The following is a 27893-nucleotide window of genomic DNA, read 5'->3' as shown; positions in this document are numbered from 1 at the left end:
TGCACAACCGGAAGTGAAAAACATCTTGTACATACTTGATACAGTATATATATATAGAGTATAGAGTATATGTATAGAGACTGTGTGTGTGTGTGTGTGTGTGTGTGTGTGTGTGTGTGTGTGTGTTACTGCAGGATGAGACTGTGTGAGTCACATGTTGTAATGGACACGGTAAGTCTATTAGCACAAGATTTTGCTATTTTGCTAGATTTTAGATTCTAGATCTTGTGTACTGTCTGCATTGTTCTGCTCAGTTTAGTATCGATGGTGTCAGTATTGCTTTTTCACATGGTGTCTGCTGACAGATTTCGCATTAGATGTCTTGTTTGTGCAATCAATAGTGTTGTCAATCATCCACAAAGTGTGAACCGTAGGCAGGTTTTATTAAGATATATTAAGGGTTTATTTAGATACTTTAAGGGGTTATTAAGATATAGTAAGGGTTTATTAAGATACTTTAAGGGTTTATTAAGATATGTTAAAGGTTTATTAAGATATTTTAAGGGGTTATTAAGATATATTAAGGGATTATTAATTATATAAGCACATTTCGCACATTGCTCAATCATCAAATGCATGACAGGAAAGAACTTGTTCTTCTTTTTTCTTTTTGTCCCTTTAAGCTAGTACCCTGGCTTTAGTTGTCTCAATGTCAAAACTCTATGTCTGTGCCAAGGAATTGAGAAATTTTGCTTTGAAATGAAAGTATGAACACTGTTAAAATCTTTAAATTACTAGATAACTTGATGTCATGTTGTACAGGAGCTAGTGACATTACTGAATAATGCCCAGTAAGCAAATATAATGCAAATTTGTATTTATGCAAAAAAAAAAGAAAGAAAGAAAAGAAAACCACTTGAATATGTACAGTATGTAAAAAGGAGATTATTCGTTTCTTCCTCATAATGTCTCGTTCTGCTTTTGATTTCCTGCTTCTGTAGCTGCAGACTTATCACTACTTTGATTGTTGACTGTCTCTGTGTTCTGTTCTATATCGTCATTAACGTCAATGTTTGGATTTTCTTTTCCTGTCTCCACCTGATCTGCTCCTGGCTCAGTAATTTGACCTTCTGTGTTACTTTTTTCTCCCTGACTTTTTGTCTTTACACTGCCCTCTTCATTGTCTTGTTTGTCTTTTTCTTTATTTTCTATTACCATTTCTATCTCCTGAGTACCTTTAACCTCTTTCTTGGGACAATTCCTGATTAAATGTCTCTCCTGACACCAAACCAAAACACTTCAAAACTCCAGAAATTGCAAAAATGACAAATTCTTCTCTATTTACATTAAAAGTGATTTTCTGCCTTGAGATACGAGCAAATTTTTGAGATACAAGCATCTGAGCGACCACCGCCGAAACAAAGATCCACAACAACCAAGTGTGCTCTGTTTCCCCCGCCTCAGCTTCCTGCGTCTCACTCGGTTAAAGCCGCTTTTCCACTGCACACGACAAAGTCATTCATTTCCTATGGAGAGTCGCAAAGGGGCTGCGTGAGGTGCCGACTATCTGCGTATCCGTAATTTTCAGATCAGTTTTGAGCGTTGGATTGGCTAAAAAATTTTAACTTGTACGACTACACAGCATCCAATATGCCGACTGGACAGGTTTTTATTAAAACGACCGGCAGATGTTAGTGAGGCAAGAGTGACAAAAAAGGCAAAAACAAGTGAAGAGAAAAGAGAAAAAATAAGCAAAATGAATGTAAAGAAAACAGAAATTTTAGCAATTAAGTTCAGTTAAGTTAAGAGAATTTCAGTTAAGTTTGTTAATTTTAGTGAAGTTTAGTTAAGTTCCATTTAAGTGTAAAGTAGCATTAAGAGTGTACAATAGCGAGTAAGTGAACAAAAGTGATAGTGTAATTCCTCCTAACTCCTCCGCCTGTTTACTCCTCCCTCAACCTCGGTGCGCATCTTTTGTAAAGTAAAACAATAGGTTACTTTCGTAACCCCGGTTCTCTGAAACATCGAGTGGAGAGAACCACCTATGGGATGGGCATCTGTACCTGACCTCTGCAGAAGCATCCAATTGCACCAAGTCTGGCTTGACAGACAGGAGCGCGGCCCCAATGGCAGGTAAGGTAACGCCCCTTACCCGAGTGCATAAGGCACCTGCATGCGCTACCTTTCCTCAGTGAGCATATTCGCTTCTTGTGCAGCAAGCAGGGCAAACTTGGTGGATCTCTCCACTCGATGTTTCAGAGAACCGGGTTTACGAAAGTAACCTATTGTTCTCTTTCATCATCTCGTGTCCGAGATCCACCTATAGGAGATTTAGACTCCCCGGTTGCCCAATACACTCACAGCGACTCCCTGTAAGCCAGAGGAAGGCCACAAAGGTGGTGCTCGGCACGTCACAAAGCAGCAGACTTAACATACTGAGCAGGATAAAAAAACCGAGCCATGAAGAAAAAGCTGATGACCAACAAGCAGGCTGCCTGCAGGAAATTAACATTTATTAACATGTGAATGCACCAACCTGGGTGCCAGGGAAGGGGGAGACTAAATGCTTGAAACATACATAACTAGGGCAGACAGGGTTGAAAGGAGTGCAGGCCTAGTAGCACGAAGAGCCAAGCCTTAAGACCACATAAGCCACCGGGGTCCGAGTAAAATAAAGCCGGTAGTGTCTAACAAAGGTGTGCGGAGAGGACCAGCTCACAGCGGCACAAATGTCCTGCAAGGGAAATCCCCCAAACAGAGCCTAAGAAGCAGCCCAGCCTCTAGTGGAGTGAGCTCTAAAGCCACCTAAAGGCTGCACAGCCCTAGATACATACGCTAAGGAGATGGCTTCTACAAGCTAGTGAGAGAGACGTTGCTTAGAAATGGGATTTCCCGTGTTCGGCGGGGCCCAAGAGATGAAGAGCTGGTCGCTCCTTCGAAAAGAGTTTGTCCTGTCCATGTAACCCCATAGGGCACACACAAGGCACAAAGCATCCAACCTTTGTTCCACCGCAGAGGAAAAAGGAGGAGGGTGAAAAGCGTAGAGCTCAATCACACCAACAGTGAAAGCTGGAAAGCATTCAGGTATGAAGGCCGGGTTAGGCCAAAGCAAAACCTTATCTCCATTGAGCGAGAATTTGATGCACGAGGAATGAACCGAGAGTGCATGCAAATCACTGACACGTTTGGCGGAAGCCAAAGCCAGAAGCAGAGCCGTCTTGAAGGACAGAAGCTTGAGAGAGATATCCCCCAGGGGCTCAAAAGGCTGTTGGGCCAGCACCTCCAGCACCATGGAGAGAGGTCCCCGAAACCGGCGTGACACGCAGCAATAGCCACTAAATAGACCTTAATCATAGAAAAGGTTCTGCCACGATCGATAGGGTCCTGCAAAAAGCCCAGAATATCAGCGACTGAGCACAGATATGAAACGAACTGGTGCTTCTCGCACCACTCTTCAAACACATGCCACTTGCATTCATAGAGAGAATGTGTGGAAGAGGCCCTGGCATTCTGAATTGTGACAATAACATGCGGGGGAAGCCCCAGAGTGTTTAAATTCGCCCTCTCACGGGCCAGGCCCAGAGAGCCACCCTGTCTGGGAGGGGCCAAGGCTCTGCATATAGAAGAGGAATTATGTCTGCTAGCCAAGGTGCCTTGGGCCACCTGGGAGCTATGAGGTTCAGAGACAAACCCTGCACTTCGACCCTGTCACAGGGTCAGGGATATCAGGCAGAGCGGGGATATCAGGCAGAGCCTCGTCCCAAAGCGAGAAGAACATAAGACAGTGGGCGTTTTCGAGTGAGGCAAAGAGATCAACGGCTGCCTGGCCAAACCTCTCCCATAGCAGCCTCACTATCTGAGGGTGAGCCGCCACTCTCCGTAGAGTGGGTTTCCCCTCGACAGAAGGTCTGCGCTCCTGTTTAAAAAGCCCGGGACGTGAGTCGCCCGTAATGACAGGAAATGCCGCGTGCTCCATACCAACAGCTTGTGAGCTAGAGCGTGAAGCTTGGAGGAGCGCATGCCACCTTGACGGTTGATATGTGCTACAGCTGTCGTATTGTCGCAGCGCACCAGCACATGATGTCCCTGCAGGTGGGGCAAGAAATGCTTTAGAGCTTTCAACACAGTGAGGAGCTCCAAATAATTTATATGCGCTGAATAAAGTAAGTTCGGCCACACACCGTTCACTGATCTGCACTCTTGTGTGGCTCCCCACCCTGTTAAGGGGTTCACATTCTGAAACCAAGCGCATCGATGTGTGAGAGCACACGGGAAGTGTTTTGAATCACCTTTTCTCTTGAATCGGCTATATAAGCTAATCGTCTATGTATGTCAGGATCCTGAGACCCGCTGTTCTCAGTGGCGCAAGCCCCGCCTCCGCACACAGACATAATGTCCTCGGACTCAGTGCGAGCCCGAACGGATGGACCGTAAATTCGTAACACATGCCTTGGTGAAAACGAAGGAATTTCATGTGTGGAGGATAGATGTTTATGTGGAAAAAAGCATCGCTCAGATTGATCGAGCAAACCAATCGTTCTGCTTTATCGAACGTATGAGAGAGCTGTGTGATAACATTCTGAAGTTGTATTTACGTAAATGTTTGTTGAACACTCTGAGATCCAGAATAGGACAGAGAGAACCGTCTCTTTTCGGGACCAGGAAATAGCGAGAGTAAAAACCCTGATTGCTTTGATGCGTGGATACAACTCGAATCGCTCTCTTCTCGTCCATATGGGACCATACCACTCCGTTGAACCCCGGGGGTGATTTGGCAAACTGAAGTCTGTAACCCCTCGTGACCTTGTGAATCACCCAATCGAGGCTGATCACGTGACTCCTGAGCATCCCCACACAGCCTGGCTGGATCGCTCATTGATGGTGCTATGGCACCATCTAGTGGCCAAACTACAGATTTGTTTTTGAAAAACTGGGGCCGTAGACTTTAGTAAATTTGTTAGAGGAGTGTGAAGGGCGGCGAAAGACAGCTTACCTACCCCAGGGCCTAGCGGGTGGGGGGGGGGGTAGTTAGCACTCTGCTGAGCCAGTGGTTTCCCATGGGGTTTGTTAGTTTTGCCAGTGTAGTGGGAATGATGTCCCGCAGCAGAAGCATTAGGTGGCCGCCCAGATGGCATCTGGTGCTCCGCCGGCTTCCTAGGAAGACACAATTTGAAAGCCTCATCCTCCTTCTTTTTATCATTGCAGCGTTGCTGCATCAGCACGATGGCCAGGCCAAAAAGAGCTTGACCCGGTTCAACCGGCGCTCTGCGATGCGATCTTTCTCATTATCAGGGATACCGGATAGATTGAGCCACAGCGCGTGTTCTCCGACCACCGATAAAGCCATAGAGCGCCCTGTCGGAAATTTTTGGAGAGCCACCCTCCAAGTGGACATATGCCAGGGGTGCATTACAGCCAAATTAATAGTCCATAATAGATAATAGTCAATAATAGTCTTTCACACTTAATACTAAAATAATTATACTTAACACTAATTTTATAATACTTAATTATTAATACTTAATACTTATTAATACTTAATACTAATTAATTAATCACACTTTAAACTTTATACTTGATACTATTTGAATTTGAATAATAAGAAAACTTTCCAGACCTGGATGAGAATGAGCAAAACTCTTTATTGGTGCTGATCAGCCACTGCTTCCATTGAGCTCAAGGAGGAAACACTTCTAAGTCGAAAGTATCAAAGAAAAAACCCAAACAGTGCATCCCCATGCCGCCCAAAAAGTTCCCTCCCAAAAAAGCAAGCAAGCAGGAGCAAGAGCGCCCCCTCCAAAGGAATCTCCTCAATATATACCCTGGCACCTCTAGATGCGTCTATACCTTCTTACGTCAATCCACCTGACCTGTCTGACTTTTCTCCTGACACTACAGAATTGCCCGTGGCCCCCCTGCCTCGTTTCCCCGACAAACAAGTCTGCCTTTTGCCGAAAATTAAGTCAGGCCTGGTGTTGTGGTTCCCGCCGACTTTCTGAACTTCTGCATTACTAAAAATATGCTGCGTTGACAAAACTATTGTCTAGGATGAGCCCCCAAGAACATCTTGTCCTATTCCCTGTCACGTATCACTCAGACGACACGCACGTCTCGAGGACCAATCTCACCAATCTCCCTAATCAACAATTCTCCTGTTGCCATGGGTGAGTTTTCCTCATCTGGGTCCTCATCTGTTTTTTCCTATATATTTGTATATGATGACTTGATATGATATGATTTCTTTGGATTATACGCCTATACATATATATATATATACACATACATACACACATTCGTATGTATAAGATGATTACCTGTATGATTACTATGATTACCTGTATTGTACGCCTATACTATGTATATGTTGTGTATGATTTCCCTGACAATCACATATAAATCATTTGCTCTACACTGGATTAATCTCTACATATAACATAAACATATAAACTGATCAGATCAGTGATGATACTCAATCCCCAATCACCTACCATCACCTATGATATAGGAGTTCTGATTTAGTCTGATTATGACATACGACATTTTATGATCATATTTTAGGATACGATTTTCTTGATTACAGTAACATCAGGTTCCAAATCAACTGGATTATATATTAGCGGTATTCGACTTACAATTAGATTTTTTTATCTGGTTAGTAAAAGTACTGCATTATTACTTAAGCTAAGCATTTGCATTTTATAATGTTGTTTTGCATACATGTGGAGATCTGTTTATGCTGACTCCTTAAGTTTGCTAGACTTATGATCTCAGTCTGTCTTGTTTGTCCAGACTGGGCCTGCACATGCATAGTATTTTAAGCCTAAGTTCCTCTGTTCTCGCCTAAAGGACAGGTTCCCTTTTTCTTGATTTTCTCAGATACTCAGAGTTCTGAGTACCGAGTTTTATAACTTCAATAAACCCAATAAACCACCTTATTTCTGTTAACACTTGTCTCAAGGCATCTAACACTATATATATACATATATTATATTATAATCATATAACTCATATAGCTCAACACTATTACAATATCTGGCCTACCCCCATATGTCCTACAACATCAATTGTAATAGTTCATATAATAAGAGCACATATCAAGAGTTTTTCCAACATACTCCCTCCTGTGAGGCTGTAAAGCCTCATAAACAAAAACAGAAAACAAAAAACACATATACATAAAAACAGAAAACAAAAAACAAAAAACACATATACATACTCCCTCCTCCTTCTTATAAAGGCTCATTCTCAAAAGGTGATCCAGGAGTGAGCGAAAAACCCTCAGAGCCCAATTTGAGGGAAAATTCTCACTCTGCTCGAATATTGCGCGACAGTGAAAACAGTGTCACCAGGGTCACCATAATACACATAAAACCATACAACAAACACATAAGAAATAGAGTCCATGTAGAACCAGAGTCCTAGGTTAGTTACGGCCACCACCAATAGTGGTTACGATGCCTTGAGTATATCCCCCTTGGCAAGGGAGCCCTTATTTTTCTTTTGGTCTGCAACGCCCGCCAAACATTCGAGTACCTGTGGGCATAGGACGTCCCTGACAAGGCAAATACTGCGTCTGAATCATGGTTTCACGGGCGGTCGGTCAGCCGCCAGTCTTGAGGTGGGGACAAGTTCGCTAAGACTTTCTGTGATCCAACAGTAAATGATGTCCTCAGTGTACACCCACAAAATAAAAGAGTTCAGTATTGACGAATAGTCTTCTGCTGCACGTAGCGGGAAATGAGAAATGCATGTCTTGTTCTGTGGCGCAGCGTACTGGGTACAAGGTGCCCTCTTCCACGTAGAATCTATACACCAGGCCCTCAGGGCTGCGATCAAGGCAGGCACATGTGCGGCGCCTTTGAGCCGATTGGAAGCGTTGGACAGGATAGGTCTCCATGGATCTGCACACAACACTTATACATACGAACGGGGGAGACATAGACAAACAGGGACAGTAGACACAGAACATATGACAATATTTTTTACAATTTACAATGTTATAGCCCCTTTATAGTCACTGGGTCAAAAACTGACTTTTGAAAAGTGCCTGTTTAATCGAACGAGTACCCAACAAAGTAATTTGTGTTGTTTTGTATTTTCTTTTGCATGCTAGCATGGGAAGTAGACCTAGGGCGTACTTCATGTGTCCTTCTATAGCTGGTTGGGCCGTTTAATTGGTACTTCCTGTTAATGTGGGAATGAATAATAATTAATAATCAAATCTTAATATTCAATAGTGGTAGACCCCGTGCCTATGTTTTGGCTGAGACCCACTTCTAACAGCATCAGAAGGCACCTGGGCATTACAGGTACTATTGTCGAGAGATTGTGGAATAGCGGTATGGATCTCTACTGTAAGAAAGCCTATTGTGATTGCTGGATTCAATATCAATACACATACTATAAAAAAGATCTGGGCAGTTAGTCTGTCTGCCTCCTTTGGTGTTATCAGTTTTATTGGATTTATCTATCAGTTTATCTACTTTGCCCTTGTTACGGGGCAAGGCTACCTGCACCACGGCTTGCGGGTGCACTTTTATAATTTTTAGTTTTAAAATAAGGCATCAAGTGTCTCAAAGTCTTCTGGCGGGTGGATGTCGACAGCTCCTTGTCTGGTCTTTGACGTTGAGGGCTCCTCCCCAGTGTTTGCCACTGCTGTCGCACAACAACTGTAATTAAGGTGATACCAATATTCCTTACCTTCAACCTTGACTGCTATTGGAGTAGCTAACACCACTTTAAATGGTCTTTCTCTCCAATGTTTTCTATTGAATGTTCTGATGTCCACGTAGTCTCCTATTATTACCTGGTTAGGTGGCTCTCCTACTGGGGGAACGGAACACCTGTGGATATAAGAATCTGTGGACATGGGTTAAATGTTTTCCATAACTTGACATTTCACCTTCCACTTGTTCCAGCGACGGGGCCTTATAGGGTCTTCACGTAAATGCTACAGGCATTTGCCTGCCTGTCACTATCTCACGCGGTGTCAAGTGCGTTGTACGGTTTGTCTGTGAGCGCATGTTCATCAGTGCTAATGATAAAGCCTGTATCCAATTCAGGCTTGTGCTGGCACATATTTTTGCAATTTTTTCTTTCAACAAACCTTTTGCTCTCTCTATGCTTCCTTGAGAACTTGGGTAATAAACACATCCCATTTTGTGTTTGATGTACAATGCTTGTGCAAGTGACTTGATTACTTTATTTACACAACAAGGTCTGTTGTCTGACCTCAACAGAGCTGGAATGCTAGATCTAGGGATTACTTTTCTACACAAAAACTTAGCTACTGTCTTAGCATCATTTCTTGCAAATGGTACTGCCTCAACTCATCCTCAACCTTTACTTCACTATGGCTAATTTCTTAGTTCTCATATGGCTAGTCCATGTGTAATAGTTGAGCCATCTGCTCTCTGGAAACCTCGCTGTGCCCAAAATGACCATGATGCTATCCATTTGTAAATTTACTCAATCTCTGATTAGTACTTGGTTAAATATTGATGGGCTTCACAGTATCCTTGTTCTTGATATGCGAATGCAAACAAGTGCTGAGAGTCAGGGTGCACTGGACTAAAAACTGCAGAACACAGATTACAATTACTGTATACCATTTTGTCCCTTCTGGAATGTTTGATAACAAATTGTGTGGATCTGGGACCACTGGGGTCTCTGCCACCACTAGTTGATTGACTGGTCTTAAATCATGTACCAATCTCCATTTATCTGAATTTGGCTTTCTGATCGGAAAAATCGGAGTGTTGCACTGACTTTTTGTGGGGATTAAAACTCCTGCTTCCACTAGCCCTCCCTTTAATAGCTGGTCCTATCCCTTCCTTGTTTAGACAATGGATACTGTATCTGATAAGGTAATGGTGCATTGGGTCTAACCTATATTTTCACGAATCTTGCTGACTTAAGTAGTCCTACCTCTTAGTGCTTCTTCTACTTCTTTCTCTGTTAAGTTTTCTTCATCTGCCACCAGGGGCATCTGTACCGCTGCTTCTACTCTTACATGTATTCTTGTTTGCTGATTTACTAACATGGTTGCTGCTACTATTTGCTCTGTTCCTATATAAGCTATCTTTAAGACTTTCCTATCTTCTGACATATGTACTCTAGGATTTTTTTATACTCAATTTCACTAACTTTTCTGCCTCGTTCATCATAGGCCCTAAATCTTTGGATTCAAAACCTTGCCCGATCATCAGGGAGATGTGGGAGACTGCATCGCCGACTTGATACCATCCTTGAATCTCTTCTGGGAGTATGGCATATGCAGCCACTCCTTGCTGTCCATGTTGATATCATATTGTTTTCCTTCTAGTCGTTCCTCCCATAGTGATGCATACTCTTCATCTTTTCCCCCTACATCATATTTCAGGGTACAAAGCCATGGTCCTCTAGCTTCATAGCAATCTGGCCTTAACCACGGTTTCCATTCAGAGTATTCTTGCCATATTTTTGATGTATCCTTGCCTTTGATCTCCATTCAAAACACTTTGTCCAGACCTATTATTTCTTCCTTTTGGCTTACTACTAAGTATCGTTGGGCTAACATCTCCAGGAGTGTTATCCATATTCCTGTTGGTCCACAATGTATTTCAGCTCCTACTTTGCAGAGCACATCTCTTCCGAGAAGATTGGCTGGTGTGTCGGGGGAAATATAATAAAGGTGCCTGCACTGTTATTCCTTCTGCAGTAATCCATTGAGGCTTGGTAAATTATAGAGTCTGAGTCTTTCCTGGGAAACCCACTGTCTTTATTTGCTCTATGTGTGAGGGGAAGCTTTGAGCCTTCTTTGCCAATGCTTGTAAATGTGGCTCCTGTGTCAATCAGGAATGGGGCCTGTACTTCATTTCCAGTTCCCACCATAATTGTTGGTTCTTGTGCAGGATGCAATGGGGTGGTACACTGCACCAGCTCCCCCTCTGGCTTCTCTATGCGTCTTCACATTCCCCTGGAGCTGGCCCCAGCCCATCCATTGCTCAATTTCCAGCACCTTGTGTTATCATAGGCGCTTGCTGTATTCCTGGCTGCATTCCTTGTTGAAGCATTGGGGCTGGCATGGGTTGCTTTCCTTGATTTCCTTGATTATCCATGGCTCCGCCTGGCATCCCATATGGCAAGTAGGGACAATCTTGTTTTAAGTGTTTTAAGTAATCGTTATTGCAATTCCAGCAACTTCCTCCTTGTCCTCCTGTTCCCCAGGTAGGTCTTTGTGGAGGTTGTCTCCCTTGTCCTCCTCTCCCTCGATCTCTGCCTGGGCCCCAGCCACGCTGTTGAGGAGCATATTGAAAGTTCATGGGTATCACTGATTCATTGTATATCCCATTGGATATGGCATCCCTCCACTTGGGGCGGTGCCTGCCCTGCAGCTGGTGCCACCATAACAGCTGCTTGTTTTGTGGTGTTTCCTTTTTGTCTTCTTTTCCCTTCTTCTCTTGTCTCTCTTATTTATTTCTCACCAGCTCCCCCAGCTGGGTTTTATGTAGTTGCACTGGCAGATCTTCTGCATTTTTCTTTGCTTCCCGTTTCCTTTTGCTGTGTAGCTCTGTGTGATGTATTACGTTGGCTTTGAACATGGCCCATGGCATAGTGTTCAGGCCCACTACTGTATCCAGCTGATCCTGTACTTCCACTGGGAGTGCCTGTTTTAACATGAGTTTGAACAGTGTCATGCTTGCCGGTGTCTCATCCCAGGGTGCTCCCATTTCTTCTCTCCAGGAGTATTCCTTGCTCCTCCTCAAGTTTCATCTTTTCCACCTTTCCTGGATCAGCTCTAGTTGGGTACATATCTTTTAGCACATTCCATAGGATATTCCTGTATGGACTGTCTCCCTTTGGATCATCAGCCATTCAAGGGCATTATTGGGTATTTCCATCATTTTAGCTTTTCCTACGGTCTGGCATAAGATTGCTTTCAGATCGAGTATGGCCAAGTGTTGTCCGGTTGTTTGTTCTTCAAATCTGGTGATCCACCTTTGAGCCTCCTCACACACATTTGGCAACCTTTGTATTAATCCAGTTATGTCCAGGAATGTCCAAGGCACGTAGTGTGCCTGCTTCCCTTTGACTTGCTATTGTGGTCATCTGGGAGAGGGGAGCTGTGCTCCTCATGTCTTTTCTTCATGTCTTTTTCTCCTGTTGATACCTGTCGTATTAACCCTTTGACTTGCCCACTTGTGATCTCCAGTTCTACTTCATGTGCTTTGCTTCCGTCTCCCAACTGTATTGATGGATCCCGTTGTACTCGGATTTGTAATGTTTGTTATAAGATGGGGGTTGGGTTGCTCCTCACATTCACCTGATGGTGGGGCTCCAGCCTTCTCTTACTCCTGTTCTTTACTCTGTTCTCCCCATAACCCCATTTAACCCTGTAAAGCCCACTGTTGCAGAATTACAACATCACCTTTAAAAAGCCTGTGAATTTTTTTTTTCTTTCTTTTCACAAGACCACATTTACATAATTTACATAGTTAATGGGTTCTATTGTTTGTCCTCATAATGCTATTGGATAACCGAAGTGTTTATTTGTATGCTCACCTGGCCATGAACTCACCTAAACTCTGCATGACTGGATTTGTCAAAATTCAAACAAATACAATTCCTCAATTTTTTTTGTGTGTGTTTATCACAATGTCTAGAACACATACATATTTAGTTATTTTGAAAAATTAGAGCTTGTCATGTCCATGCTGTAATTCTACAACTCTGGGCCAGAGTGGTAATCAAAATAGCCTGTGCATCTTACACATTACATAAGGACACTGCACTTCTTACATCATCACAAATCGAAATTTAAACTGTTAGATGGTTCATTGTAATTCATTTCTAAATGTGCTTTTCTGTTAAATTTGTACTTATATTAAACTTGTACTTACGATTAGACCGTAATTACACACAAGAATAAATTTTGTGTGGTATTTCAATCTCCATCATATAGAGCAGTATCTGAGACTCCCTGTATCTTTGTAGTTTTTTGTTTGTTATTTAACTAAACGATCCTGAGATTCCTTATGACAATACCCATATCAATAAATGCCCCTTCATACATTATATGATTATGCACAGTATGCATTCAATCCTGCAAATGAATGCCTACATGCTCTGTATATCTGATCAGACAAAGACAGAAGTTCTACTCCTAGCAGAGCCCAACGCTTCAATATTACAACATTTTCCTACAAACTTACTAAATTGTGAAAAATAAAATGCCATTTTCCATGTACTTTTTTATTCCTTTTCAGCATCTTTGTGCTATATTATTACAATTGCAACTGATGTGATTAGACATTTACCCTTCTCCATCATGCACCCTTGTATCGCTCCTGTGGCACTATCTCTTTAGTAAATAAAGTTCTAGTAACTTTAATTGAACATTTATTTATTTATTTGTTTATTATTATTTTTGTTAAACGTGGTTGTACAGGATTCTTCCTAGTATGGCTTTCAAGAAGATTTAATCTGTTCAATAAGGCAGATATTGCAAAATCAAATTAACCTTAAATTAAAATTAAATTAAAATTGAAAAAGTTAAAGTGTTGCAGTTGCTCAGCAAATAATTCTACCAACAGTTCCTCATCTTCATTAAATGGGTCTTTACATTAAATTTCACGCCTATTGATAAGCCCGTTGACCACCAGGGGTTTCTACTAGGACTCTTAATACTGGGCTCAGCAGTCAGGCCCCCAGAGTGCTTCTGCCCTCATACCACTCATCACATGGAAATAAGCTTTTTTACTTCCTATCTTTAATCAAAGCCTATCTTTCTACACCACTTCTATCCTTATGCACCTAGTCAACAAAATGTGTTCTTACTCCCTTGGTTTCAATCTCCAAAGCTGTCTCTTCTTCATTATCTGAACTCAATGGTTCATCACCCTTAAGTCTATATCATCTATTCACTATGTAATATGTTGTGTTATAACTTAAAAATGACCTGACCAGTAGAAGTCAATGGTGTTGTGTATGTGTTGTGATGCACTGATGAGGAAGTAGACGAGTTGTATATTGGAAACAGAACAGCCCGAAGCTGTGCGTGTCTGTGACGTTGTTAATACGAGGAATTAAAGCTTAAAAGCGGTATGACGTTTCTGTTCTTGTATATACAATACAACACATTAATTCTTTCTCATTGTGCTCTCTCCATACAACCCGTTGTGTGTACTATATTGTAATGTTCTAAATGTGTCGTGCAGTGTTGTAAGGTAACGGAGTACAATTACGAAATACGAAAACTTCTGTACTTCAGTAGGAATTTCACGTATCTTCCTCTTTACGTCGCTATTTAAATTTATGTGAACTTTCACTTTTACTCCACTAATTTCCTAGATACAATGTATACTATGCATACTCTTACTCCGTTATATTTCCTTAAGCATCTTCGTTACTCATTACTAAAAACTAAAATCACTGCTCCTAGACTAGACTGCATTACACAAGTCCGCACGCACTACGGAGAAACACAGGCGTGCGCAGCGTGCACGCACTTTCAAAGCTGGAAAGAGTGCAAAGACAACCCAAACGCAATGAAATGTCACTAATCTTGGTACCAGAATTGTAGCACAAACAAAACATAAATGCAAACCATCCATGCAATATTACATAAACCTAACATTCATTCATTTGGTCTCCGTCTTCTGATATTTGATGTCTTTATGTATGATGTGGGAGGAACCGGGAAGTGCAAACACTTGCAGGGGGGGACCAACCCTGGAAGTGGACGTAATAAAGACCCCAAACTGTGTGCGTGTGTGTGGTGTGTATGTGTACGGGGTGTGTGTGAGTCACAAATTATCAACCAAGATTAAAGCCTAAACATGAGAAGATCAAATAAGGTACGGCACGTTTTCTTTTCCTATTTTCAAGTATTCTATATGGCCATGTAACAACATACAAAGGCATACATATACAACACTTGTGCACACCACAACACCTTCTGCCACAACACTTACACTTAGTTGTAACTTGCACGATATATTACTCTATTACTCTACGTTGTTTTGTTCACTATATAATTTACAAAAACAAACATGCAAGTTTTTCCTCCACTACTGGTAATGTCAAATTTAACCAACAGGAAGCTTTAAACCGTTTACCCTGCTCCTAATCTAAAACACACTATCAGTATTTCCCCGCTTTGAGGAAGTGAAATGTGCCGGCGCACAACAGAGCAAACTCTCAGACCACAAACCACATTCATCGCTCACCGCGCACTCACATTCATACTCATACACATTCAACTTAACAAAACAATCACTCTGTCACAACCACACAATTACATCCACACTATTTTGTTCCTCTATTCATTCAGTATACATACAACATGCAATATACAGTGTACTATACAATATAATACAATATTACAGTATACTATACAATATAATACAATATATAAACTGAAATGCTATGAAATCTTTTCACTCTACACGTTATCTCTACTCCCAGATGTTTCCCTATTAAATAATATAAAAAGCCTACTTACCTTTTCCTCCTCTTCCTTCTGAGACTTTTTATTTCATTACGTCCACGAATATTTACACTTTTACACTTGCCAACTCCTAACTCACCGTAATCACTAATTCCACTCCATACATCCACACATTCTTATTACCATCATTACAATACAACCGATTTCCTCTTCCCCCTCTAATTATTTCTAATTATTGCCCTAACACTGTGAGGGGAACAGTACAGTCACCTGTATTCATCAAATGTCCGTCCTCCTGAATCGTCATTCAGTTCGACACATAAATACAAACACTGATACACATGTTTATCTCAAATACCCATGCACATCAACAAATACATATAGATACACATGTATATCTCAATTACACATGCACATCGACAAACGTGACAAAACAAGGGGCCCCCCCGCCCTACCAAGCAGACCTGCCTCGCCGGACAGCGGTATCTAGGGCAACGCGTTTCCTTTTCCTTTACCTGCCCGTTCGGCCCCGGCGATTGATTAATATAGCACCCATCCCGGCGGTACGCGGCAACCCCACCCCGTTCGGCCCCGGCGATGAATTATATAGCATTCATCCCGGCGGTACGCGGCGATAAAAATATAAAAAATGTAAAAAACATATAAAATGACACACAAACACACACCGGTAGTGGCCAACTACCAAACCATGAACCCCATGAACCTTTAAATCTTTAAATCTTCAAATCTTCCCCAAAACCTCGAACCCTTTAAATCTACCCAAAAACCCAAAACTTTTAAATTTTCCCATAAACCCCAAAAACCAAAACCGAAAACTTGGTTGCTATTTGCTATTTCTCATCCAGCTCTTATTAATTATTATATTTTCATAAAAGTTCACTATATTTTTTATTTCTATTTTCTTTTTCTTTTGTGAAAGTTCTTGACTTCGAGGGCAGTTGTCCGCCTCCCTCATCAGGGCCATTCCTCCCACGTCAGGCCACAGATTCACTCTACACAGACTTTCGGATATAACAGGCGTCTGCTTACCGTAATGTTATGGCCGGCCTCTGTAACCCGTCTGAGAGAGCGGTCCTGATTCCGGACGCAGATCATTCTAACCCTAACGAAGTCCCATCTGGGGTGCCATAACTATGTCGGAAATTTTTGGAGAGCCACCCTCCAAGTGGACATATGCCAGGGGTGCATTACAGCCAAATTACAGCTCGAAATTCGGCACACTGTGAAGCGGCTGTGTTGCCTGCGACGCAGGACGATGAGTGTATGTTTTTATACAATATTAGTCATTTTTAAATCCAGGTACTGTACATTTTTCATATTAAAAACACAAACAAAACAACTGGAGTGGAATTTTGCAGCTGGAACGGATTAATGGGATTTCAATTCATTTAAATGGGGAAAATTGCTTTGAGATACGAGGAATTTGAGATACGAGCAAGGTCACGGAACGAATTAAACTCGTATCTCGAAGTATTACTGTATTTTAAACATCTTCATCCCTGCTGTTTAAAATCATGTACATATGTCTTCTATAGTACACAATGTGCCTCAGTTTGGGTCTTTACAACTTGCTGGAATCATTTTTATTTATACACTATTTTTCCGAATCTAGACAGTTGTTTACTCAGTACATCATTATCTATGTAAGGGGGGACATTAGACAGGGTAACTCTTTTTGCAGGGATACTGAGGGGGAAAACTTTGACCAGAGTCTCTTTAATTACAACCCCTTTAGCGACCACAAACACAACTTTGTGAAGCTCATCAATTTTTTTCCCACTAATTGATGAGCATACAATTAATTGGTGGATGAACTGAACTGGAAAAAAAAATGTTTATACCTGAAGCCCACAATGGTGTTTGTGTGTTTCAGGTCAGAGTAGATATGGTGACTCTGTGGTGTGTGTTGTCTCTGCTCACCTTCCTCTCTGTGGAGGCTTCAGGAACAAACCCTGGAGCTAAATTAAGAGTCACACAAAAGGGGCTTGATTATGGTGAGTATTGCATGCCACAAGCATCTAAACATTTTAGTTTTCTATTCTTTCCATCAAGTTCATGTTTATTTTTATTTCAACTGCAGAACTTGAGATTAGCATTAACCCATTACGGGAGAAGCTCAAAACCATCCAAATCCCAAACATGAGCGGCAAAGAAGAGGTTTTATTTATGGACGTCTCATACAGAGTGAGCAGGTGAAGTGGAAAATCAACATCTTTTTCTTGTATATACGATTAGATGGTTAAGTCTCTGATATCATATAATATCTGCCTGTACTGTTATTTTCTTTAGGAGAAAACTTCAGGGGTCTCATTTTGACCCCTACATTCCAAGGAAAATACTACACAGAGCATTCTGTCACACTCATGTATCTGTGTTTAAATCTATTTGTTTAAAAAAATGTGTATACAATAGTTCTGAATGGTTACTGGTAGCAAAGTAAGACATATAGCTATATTAGAATGAACATAGAGTTCAAGCCTCAATTTTTAAAAATCTAATCATGGATGTATGTATTCGAGACAGTACAGTAATGACACCGTGGGCTCTTTGTTGGATTACTGAGGAAACTCCCTCTATAGAATGTCTTGGAAATGGACTCCAAATTTTAAAGGCTGCATAAGTTATGGTGAATATTTGGGTAGGAGGGGAATGAGGAGAGAAAAAGAAATGGCTTATCCTCCTCTCTTTTATCTCTTTTTTTATGTTAATAAGCCAAAAAGCTTTATAGAGATTTAATCAACTTCTTCTGAGCAATAAGATTTAAGTTGATATGATATGATATGAAATGTTATTGGCTTGTGGACTTAATAGATTCCATCATTTCTGTTCCTGACAGCATGCAGATCGAAGAAGTTTTAATGGATTCTACAGCTGTGGGGTTGGTACCTGGTACCGGGGTGAGTCTTTCTATCGGTAAGGCCTACATTGACCTGAAAGGCAACTGGGAAGTGGAATATCTTTTCATGTAAGCAAAAGCTGATTACTGATAAGATTATCTATATTGTGTGCATTGGTCCGTGTTAATCCTAAAGAAAACTGTCTTGTGTAAATTGTCTAGAGACGACGGCGGCTGGTTCACTTTGTCCATCTTTGACATCAGGATCAGCACCACCATTGGTGTGAATAACGATGGTCAAGGGCATCCAACAGTTTACGCTGCATCCTGTTCTGCTTCTATTGGCCGAGTCGAAATCGATCTGCATGGAGGTTTGAGGTAATCCAACATGAGAAATATGAGGTCACGTTTATTTCGGATTAAAAATAAGAAAATAAAACATACATAACACTAAAGAATCAACTTTTTGTATTATTGCCCAGCTCATTAGGATTGTATTGGCGTTATCGTTATTTGTAGATGATTCATGAGTCAAAGTGTTTGTATCTGTTTTTATATAAATCTTTAATATTATCTTAATATTATTAGTATTAATCTTTTTATATATTAACTTTACCACTAAACCCTAGAGACATCACAGACAGACAGAGATGAAAAACAGTCACTTTCATTCAGAAATTGTAATTTATAGCAATTTATAAAATGGAACTTCTGGAGATTTCTCCAGAACTTCTGGAGCTTCTGGAACTTCTGGAGCTTTTCTCCAGTCGTTCCCACAGTAAACAACTATTAGACTTCAGTTGACAACAATCCATGGACACAAGAATGGCTCTGTATAATTTGTTGTCACTGACATGCTTTGTGAGTGGCTCAGAGAAACTGATATGCAAAATAATATTTTATTATTATTCCTCTCACTTGCCCATTCAGCTGGCTGTATCAGTTGTTTGACAGCTACATCAATTCGGCTCTGCTTGATGCCCTACAGCCACAGGTACCTACAAAACCCCAATTAAATTAAAAGGAAGAATATCAGGTGCTGTTTATTTCATTATAAATCCTTGGTGTTTCAGATCTGTACTATGGTGACTGAAGCCATAAATAGCATCAATCCACATCTGAAAACTCTAAATGGTATGATCAATGATCAACACACACACAGATACATACATTTACAGCATTTGGCAGACACCCTTATACAGAGCAACTAACATTATTTCATATTTATACAACTGAGCAATTGAGGGTTAAGGGCCTTGCTCAGGGGCCCAACAGTGGCATCTTAGTGAACCTGGGATCGAACTCACAACCTTCTGATTGGTACCCCAAGACCTTAACCACTAGGCTACCACATGCCACACACACACACACACACACACACACACACACACACACACACACACACACACACACACACACACACACACACACACACACACACACACACACACACACACACACACTTTTTTAACGCATGTTAAAATAAGTCTCTTCATCCGTTACAGAACCCAATATCCTGCTAACGTCTGCTATTTAAATGCTTTAATAATTGTAGTTCTTGCTCAAGTTGACAAGTATGCTGAAATCGACTATTCCATTGTGGGGTCACCATTTGTTTCTTACTCTGGCATTGATCTGGGTTTAAAGGTGAGTTGAAACTTAATTCTCCCTGGGAAAACCTGATATGTTTTATTTATGTTTTTCAATACTCTCTATTTTTCTCTTTCTTTCTCTGCAGGGGGAGTTCTACAACATCGGGCAACACCAGGAGCCTCCGTTCTCCCCAACACCCTTCTCTCTGCCTGCTCAGGACAGCAACATGCTGTACATCGCATTATCAGCTTTCTCCCTGAACTCAGCCGGCTTCGTGTACAACAATGCCGGAGTGCTGAAACTCTATATAACTGACGACATGGTAAGTTACAACCACCGCTGTAGGTCATCGTTAACTCTAGAAATATAGGCACCCTCATTTTTTGAGCTCAAGACCTGATTTTATCAACAAGGAGAACAAATTTGACAAAACAAAACATTCACAACAAAATCAGGCAGGTTCTGAAAGTTAATAATCATTAACATTCTCATTACAGATCCCTTCCAGTTGTCCTTTTCGACTTGACACAAAGACGTTTGGGATTTTCATTCCACAGGTATGAAATCTATTCATTTCTTCTTATTATTTATATTTTAAATCTCACATAAACTTTTGTTTTTTGGGGATGTATCTGTTTAAGGATCTTAGACTAATCATTCCAAGGTCACAATTAAAGGTGGGGTGCACGATGTTTGAAAAATGCTTCAGAAAACTGAGTCGGACCAACAAACAAAACAAACGTGTAGCTAATGAGCAGAAAGGGGTGTGTCTTGTCAATATGTGGCAGAGAGAGTGTGCAGTGTGCATGTCTGACATTAGCCTCTGCCATTACCTCTGCCTCAGGTTCTAGGTCTTGAATGTCATCTTATGTGTGAGCTAAGCATTTACATTTACAGCATTTGGCAGACGCCCTTATCCAGAGCGACGTACATAAGTGCTTAAATCTCTATCAATGGATACATTAATGCTGGTTCACTAGGTTACATACTTAAGATACCATGAGTTTAAGTTTATGGTCGCCCTGCCATCCACTGCACGGAAGTCAAAATGACCACTAGGGGTGGGCCAGAAACAGGCTTCGTTGTAGCTTTTAAGCATTAAATCCTCTAAATACATGGTTAAACTTATTTTTTAAGCAACACACAAAGCATAGCCCACACACAAAGCATAATATGATTCATAGCCGTCATACTATTTGAAACAAAATTGGTAGTAAACTGAACTAGGTGGCGCTAGACCAGTTTTTCCCTTACCTTTAGACGCTTCCCTTTCTTCACTGGGGTAATATTTTCCAAAACAAATGCTTCACAAAAATCCCCAAAGGTCCAAGGAACTGGAATCTGTAAGCCTTGGTCGCCTCACAAATATTCCGTTTGTGATCCGAAAACTGGAAACAGTAGTGCGCCACCATCTTTTTTTTCAGCTCTAACTTCTCATTGGAGGTTTCAAAAATTACACTTATGTACACTTATTTGTAGCCCAGGGCCTAACGAATCAAACAAGCCCTCACTTGAGCCAATCGGCGCTTGTTTTGCAGAGATAGACGGCTGAGAAGCCAATGATGTTGTTACATCCTATGTGGGAACCCTCCGTTTGACTGACAATTGCTCCTTCCAATAGCAATGAAATGGTCCGGGACTTCTACAGCTCTTTAGCCAATAAGGAGACGATTCCAACGGTATGCAACATGCCCCGTTTCTCAGGCTGCGCAAAAAAGTTGCGCAAAGGATTTATTGCGCAATTCTCGACTTTTTCACAGTCTCACAGCTCAGGGTGTCAGGTTACAGGCCTTTTTTCACAGCAGACTTGTAGACAGAGAGACTCTGTTTGTTTTAGTCTTTTAAACAGTATTTAAAAATACAGTAAACAAGTAAACAAGAAACACATGACCGGACGGACATGTCCGTAGAAAAATATTTTTATTGAAGCCATTTTTGGGTCTTTTGACTTGATTTTTTTGGTGAAAGCCAAGACATGTGGCTATGACCATCAGTTGTTATTTGGTTCCTAACATAGAAATAAGATTAATCAGTTTATCAGGTAAACAACTCAGGCGGAAATCAAAACCTTCCATTCTAGCCTCTGTAACTTTGTGCCAGTAAGGCCTAGAATCAATCTGACCCTGAAACTAGAGAATCTCTTCTTTCCAATGAGATCAGGCTCACCCCTGTGTGTTAACGTATGTGGGAGCTGTACCACTTTTTGTTGGGTAGGTCCTGTAGGCGAAAAAATTGCAAAAAGGGGGCGAGGTCTGTAACAGGTTAAAACATTGTTCAAAGTTACAGAAAAAGTGTTTTTTTTTTTTTTATAAATGCAAAAGATAGGGAAAGAAGTGCTAGTTGAAGTGTTTCCTGAATAAGTAGGTCTTCAAACACCAGACCCCTAGGGCAGTGGTCACCAACCCCTGGGCTGCGGACCGGTACCGGTCCGTGGACCAAATGGTACCGGGCCGCCCAAGAAACATTAAATTATTTCCATTTTACTTACTGTGGTGTATTTCTCTCGGGTTTGTGCAACTTTACATGGACGAGAGGTTAACCGGGAGCTGCGAGAAGTCACCTAAAGCCGCACCAATACCGCACAAAATATCATGCTATCGGGCCGGGTTTATGTGACGTCTGGATATGAGCGGCTGCAAGCGGTAGTGGCGTTGTAGCTTTGTTGGAGAGAGAAGGTGTGTATCGCTCTTCTCTCTGTTCACCGGTACTTTGTCATGTTTAACAGTGCTTGGTGTACGTGTATATTGTGTTTGCTCAAATTTAACCCACAAATTAGCAAAAATGAGCACAAAACAGACGTCGTTAGAAAGTTAGAAACTCTGCCAGTGTTCTGGATTAAAGTCATGGCGGAATACCCTGAGACTGCAACCACAGCACTTAAATCCCTATCGCCATTTCCGACATGCTATCTGTGTGAAGCGGGGTTTTCTGCAGTGACGGCAACCAAAACAAAACAACGGAATAAACTGGACATAAGCAACACACTTCGGGTGTCATTGTCTCCTATTACCCCAGATGGAACCGTCTCGTTGCAAAGAAACAAGCTCAGGGTTCTCATTGATTTAGCGTTGTAGTGAGTTAAAAAGGCATGATTAAATACAATTAAATTAAAATTATTAATTTTAATTTAATTGTATAGCCGCCACCCCACACCCCCACCGGGCCACGGTAAAATGATCAAACATTGACCGGTCCGCGGCGAAAAAAAGGTTGGGGACCACTGCCCTAGGGGACGTTCATTCCACCACCTTGGAGCCAGAACAGAGAAGAGTCTTGTAGTATACTTGCCTCTTAACCTGAGAGATGGTGGAACCAGTTGAGCAGTGCTGGTAGATCTGAGGGTGTGGGGTGCAGTGCGAGGAATGATAAGGTCTTTGAGGTTAGATGGAGCTGGTCCGTTTCTGGCTTTGTAGGACAGCATCAGAGTTTTGAATCTGATGCGTGCAGCTACCGGAAGCCAGTGGAGTGATCGCAGCAGCGGGGTGGTATGTGAGAACTTTGGCAGGTTGAAAACAAGCCGTGCAGCTGCATTTATGATTTACAGAGGACGGATTACGTTCATAGGTAGACCTGCCAGAAGTGTGTTGTAGTAATCCAGTCTTGAAATGACAAGAGACTGAACAAGTACCTGAGCAGTCTGTGTGGACAAAAATGGCTGAATCCTTCTAATGTTGTAGAGAAGAAAGCGACATGAGCGAGTCACATTAGCAACATGAGAGGAAAAGGACAGTTGATTGTCCATGGTTACCCCAAGGTTGCGATCTGTGGCTGAAGGGGAGATCAGATCGTTGTGCAGGTATATAGCAAGATCATGACCTGGGGATGAGTCATGTGGGATGAACAGCAGTTCAGTTTTGCTATCATCAGCATAGCAGTGGTAAGAGAACCCATGTGAGGAAATAACTTCACCAAGAGAGTGAGTATACAGGGAGAAAAGAACAGGACCACGTACTGAGCTCTGTGGGACTCCAGTGGAGAGTCTGCATGGAGCAGATGTCACTCCCCTCCATGTTACCTGATATGAGCGTCCTTCCAGGTAGGAAGCAAACCATTCCCAAGCTGATCTGCAAATCCCAAGACAATTGAGGGTGGACAAGAGTGTCTTGTGGTTGACCGTATCAAACGCTGCTGAAAGGTCAAGGAGGATAAGGACGGATGACAGTTTGGCTGATCTAGCAGTATGTAGCTTCTCAGAGACATCCAAAGGGGCTGTCTCTGTGGAATGAGCTGCTTTAAAGCCAGACTGTTTGGGATCTTGGAGGTTGTTCTGTGAGAGATAGACAGAAAGTTGATTATAGACAATGCGTTCAAGAATTTTTGAAAGAAACGATAGAAGTGATACCGGTCTGTAGTTACTTATGTCTGATGGATCCAGAGCAGGTTTCTTTAGGATGGGAATAACCCTTGCTGTCTTGAAAGTAGTTGGTACCTAGACCAGATGCTATGGCTATCTTGATGATAGTGGTAATGAAGGGCAGAAGGTCTTGCAAGATGATCTGGAGCTTAGTGGAAGGGAGTGGATCCAATGGGCAGGTGGTAGGATTGCAAGACTGGATGAGGTGTAAAATCTGTTCTGCTGCTACTTACTGTGAGATGTAAGTGCAGTCGGGGCAGAACTGAAGGTCCGGCAGATTTTCTCAATCTTCTCCTGGTAGAAAGAAGCAATGTCTTCTGCAGTCAGGGAGGATGAAGAAGGTGGAGCCGGGGGGTTGAGTAGAGAAGAGATGATGTTGTGGAGCTTCCGAGGGTCATGTGACGAAGCTTCAAGCTTTTCCTTGTAGAAGGAAATCTTGGCAGAAGTCACATCTGAGGAGAACTTGGCCAGGAGTGTTTGGTAAGAATCAAGATCTGCATCAAGCAGCACATCTGAAAGCCAAGGAGCAGAACAAGAAGTGTTCTTGGGTTTTGTGGGCATAGAGCAAAGAAAAAGTTGAGAAAAGAGATGAGAGGAAAGTATCAGTGGCTGAGTCCAAGGGTAGTGAGGAAAAAGAAAGAGTGCCAGAAGCTACAGAAGAAGGGGACACAGAGTGGAGGTTGCGGCGGGTAAGAATGAGGGGGTGAGAGGTAGTTTTAGGTAGGATAGGGAGAGTGATGGTGGATACCAGGTGATGGTCGGAGACGTCTAGTGGGGTAGCAGAAAGACGGGTGAAAACCAGGTCCAGGACATTGCCTCCTTTGTGTGTATTACCATAGTATTACTCATTGAGTTGATTTATTGATAAAAATATCCCCTCGGCCAGCTGCCCCAGCAGGTTCCGCCATAATAGTTGCATGGGTTACATATGTATGTGTAGGGCGGAGCTATCAAAACAGGAGTGACACCCATTTGGGTTTGGGGCGTGTTTGTATTTGGTGATTTCAAATGTCAACATTGGCTTTCAAACATCGTGCACCCCACCTTTAATCGTTAGCATGTTTTACTTAATGTACGTATTTAATATGTGACTCCAGATTGCTAAGCAGTACCCTGGCCTGAAGATGGAGTTCCTGTTGAAAGCTGCAAAGGAGCCGAACATCTCATTTGAGCCTAACCTCATGACCCTGGAGGCAAGCAGCACAGTTTCAGCCTACGCTATTCAGCCCAACGCCACATTGTCTCCTCTCTTCATCCTCAACATGGTGAGTAACGCAATATGATTCTGTGGGAGGAGTTAAATATTTGGTCGACTCATTAATTATGTACATGTTTTATCTGCAGAATGCCAGCGTGAGCGCTCTGATTTACGTCAGCGGTCTGAAAGTGCTTGGAAAAGTGACTCTTAAAAAGTAATTCATGCGATGTTAAAAAATAAATAAATAAATAAATAAATAAAATATTCCTAAATGCTATTAAAAAATAATAATAAAATAAAATAAAATTTCAATCTTTGGTAATATGCTCATAATGTATTTATTATTTTTATAGAATTGACCTGACATTAAACACAAGCAACGTTGGACCAATTCAGGTATGAGGACAAACAGACCAGTTTGATATGTCTGCTGAGGAAAATAAACATAAATCTAAATTCTTCTCCTGTCCAACAGGTGAAATTATTAGACAATGTTGCATGGACCATCTTGAATGTTGCTGTGATACCCAGAGTTAATGGTGAATATATGATCTGATCAACTGTGTTTTATTGTAGATTTTTATTTCAAAAACCTTTTTTTTAATCTATAAAATGCTCTTGGCAGCTCTCCTAAAGAACGGTTATCCTCTACCTGCCATCGGGGAAATGAACCTGCGAAACACCCAGCTTCAGATCCTGAAGGTATGAGAATTAAATTTGGTCAATTTTATAATGTATAGACTTTTAAATTTGATTTAATCCATGATTTTTAATGTAATTTCAGGATTATGTGTTGATCGGGACAGATGTCCAGTTTGGAGGAGTGGATTTACCTGATGTCCTCTAACTGTGGATTCTTTTTTCCAAACTAATATTTTTCCTGAAATTATAAGCGCTTCTTTTATGCATACTAATCACGAGCTTATCAGTTCATGCTAAACTGGTGGCTTCTCTCTTTCTGTTCTCTATTTCATCCATTTATATGAGTCTATCCAGCATCCTAACAGCATAAGGCCTTCATTTATATGTAGCTTGACTGAATATGACTCTTATTTTGCTCTTCTAATAGAAGCACGCAAAATATGTGTTTTATTTACAGCAATATTTTTAATTTATAATTTGTTCAATAAACGTGGTTCACTAATACTAACATTAACATACAGTGTTCTGTTCGTTATGATGCTGCTCATAAGTTCAGGGAGGTGTGGCTGAGGGCGTGGCCTTGCAGACTCTGGGAGTTTGCTGAAGTAATCTATAAAAGGAAAACACCATACAGTAAATTACACAGCAATGAAGTTTCACCAGCGCTAATAAACATCATGTTCATTACTGATGTGGACAGAAAAATGCAAAAGTACACATAAGACCCAAAGGTTAAAACTCACCTTCACCAGTACATAGTCTCCAGCTTTAACCGGGGCAGTATTAATGCCTGTGGGGACAGAGGGCAAATGCTTTCTGGGAAAAATCACTTTTACGTTGCTGTCATTCCGACCACAGAGATCCTCAGGCGATCGTTTACTCTCCTACACATAAAAAGACAATCAGACTAATAAAATATCAAATTACAGCAAAAAACTATGTCGTCTATTGATTTTACAACATTAGCTGGCCTTTTTTTGCCAGTTCAGGAGCTTTGGGTTCTCAGACGAAGCTAGCATTCTTGGAGAAGCATCTATTAGCTGCAGTACTTACTCCCTCCACTAGAACAAGTTGTGTGCTCCCGATGAGAGCTGTGTTCAATTTAGAGGCTTCCTCTCTGAACACGGATATGAGCTCCTCCAGATGCCTCTTCTTCACCTCTACAGGGACATTATCATGTAAACGATGGTATGAGTGTGTTTTCTGTAGGGAATTGAAGAGATCTGGTTTCACCACTGACTAAAATTAACCCTCAGTTTTGTTCAGTGATGATTCTGCTTACCTTCCTCATGCTGTATGCAAACAGAAAGCCTACATTGTAGCCCACCTCCCGGAGCAGAGACAGTGTCTGCTGGTGGTCCTCCTCTGTCTCACCGCAGAAACCGGCAATGAAGTCGCTGCTCAGACTGACCTCTGGTATTATCTTTCGAATGTTTTCCACCAACTCGAGGTACGCCTCCCTGGTGTAGCTGTAAAAAAAACAGAGTGAGGTGGTTAATTTAAGGCTCAAGGACTCCAAGACAACTATTACGGTTCTGTGAATTATCAGCGTTGTCTTACCCGCGTCTCATGGACTGTAAAACTCGACTGCTGCCACTCTGAGCTGGGAGGTGGATCTGCTTACAGATGTTATTCCTCTCCTGGATCAAATGTAATACTTACATAAAACACATATTTTAAAGAAAACAGTTAATTTTTTTTAATTAAACAGCATGCATTATTTCATATTAATAAAATAGTAAAAAATCAAAAGAGAACAAATAGTGTCAATAATTTAGATTTCATCATCTGGAAAGTCTTTGGGATGTGGAGACGTGAAGCGTATCCTCATGTCGGGATCAACAGCACAGATTTATCTTAACCATTATTTTCATGTCCA

At 41.5% G+C, this 27893-nt stretch overlaps 2 protein-coding genes across 4 annotated transcripts; one reads left to right on the top strand and one right to left on the bottom strand.

The window, feature by feature from the left end:
• The first annotated feature begins 31 nt into the window (after positions 1-31).
• LOC113647848 (bactericidal permeability-increasing protein-like) lies at positions 32-26528 on the top strand. Of its 3 annotated transcripts, XM_047804112.1 has the most exons (17): positions 14040-14777; positions 16311-16652; positions 17265-17385; positions 17472-17583; positions 18228-18356; positions 18450-18605; positions 19158-19221; positions 19301-19361; positions 19783-19874; positions 19966-20142; positions 20318-20377; positions 25272-25439; positions 25519-25586; positions 25726-25768; positions 25848-25911; positions 25998-26074; positions 26157-26528. In XM_047804112.1, the coding sequence occupies exons 2-17, from the start codon at positions 16647-16649 to the stop codon at positions 26217-26219; spliced, it is 1461 nt and encodes a 486-aa protein (XP_047660068.1). In that variant the 5' UTR covers positions 14040-14777; positions 16311-16646; the 3' UTR covers positions 26220-26528. The 3 variants fall into 3 exon arrangements, with proteins under 3 accessions (XP_027010618.2, XP_047660068.1, XP_027010619.2); XM_027154817.2 differs by lacking the exons at positions 14040-14777; positions 16311-16652 and adding an exon at positions 32-171; XM_027154818.2 differs by lacking the exon at positions 16311-16652 and having other exon boundaries at positions 14044-14777.
• On the bottom strand, positions 26460-27890 carry LOC125139629 (mitochondrial tRNA methylthiotransferase CDK5RAP1-like). The gene is made up of 5 exons (XM_047804146.1): positions 27575-27890; positions 27297-27483; positions 27068-27217; positions 26758-26898; positions 26460-26624 (listed from the first exon to the last, which is right to left on the bottom strand). Exons 1-5 carry the CDS (start codon positions 27583-27585, stop codon positions 26559-26561), a joined length of 555 nt encoding a protein of 184 aa, XP_047660102.1. The 5' UTR covers positions 27586-27890; the 3' UTR covers positions 26460-26558.
• Positions 27891-27893: the final 3 nt, after the last annotated feature.

The sequence above is a fragment of the Tachysurus fulvidraco genome, chromosome 2 (genome assembly GCF_022655615.1).
Source record: "Tachysurus fulvidraco isolate hzauxx_2018 chromosome 2, HZAU_PFXX_2.0, whole genome shotgun sequence".
NCBI lineage: Eukaryota > Metazoa > Chordata > Actinopteri > Siluriformes > Bagridae > Tachysurus > Tachysurus fulvidraco.
Note: the sequence above shows the minus strand (reverse complement) of the source record. Positions and strands in the feature narration are given on the sequence as shown.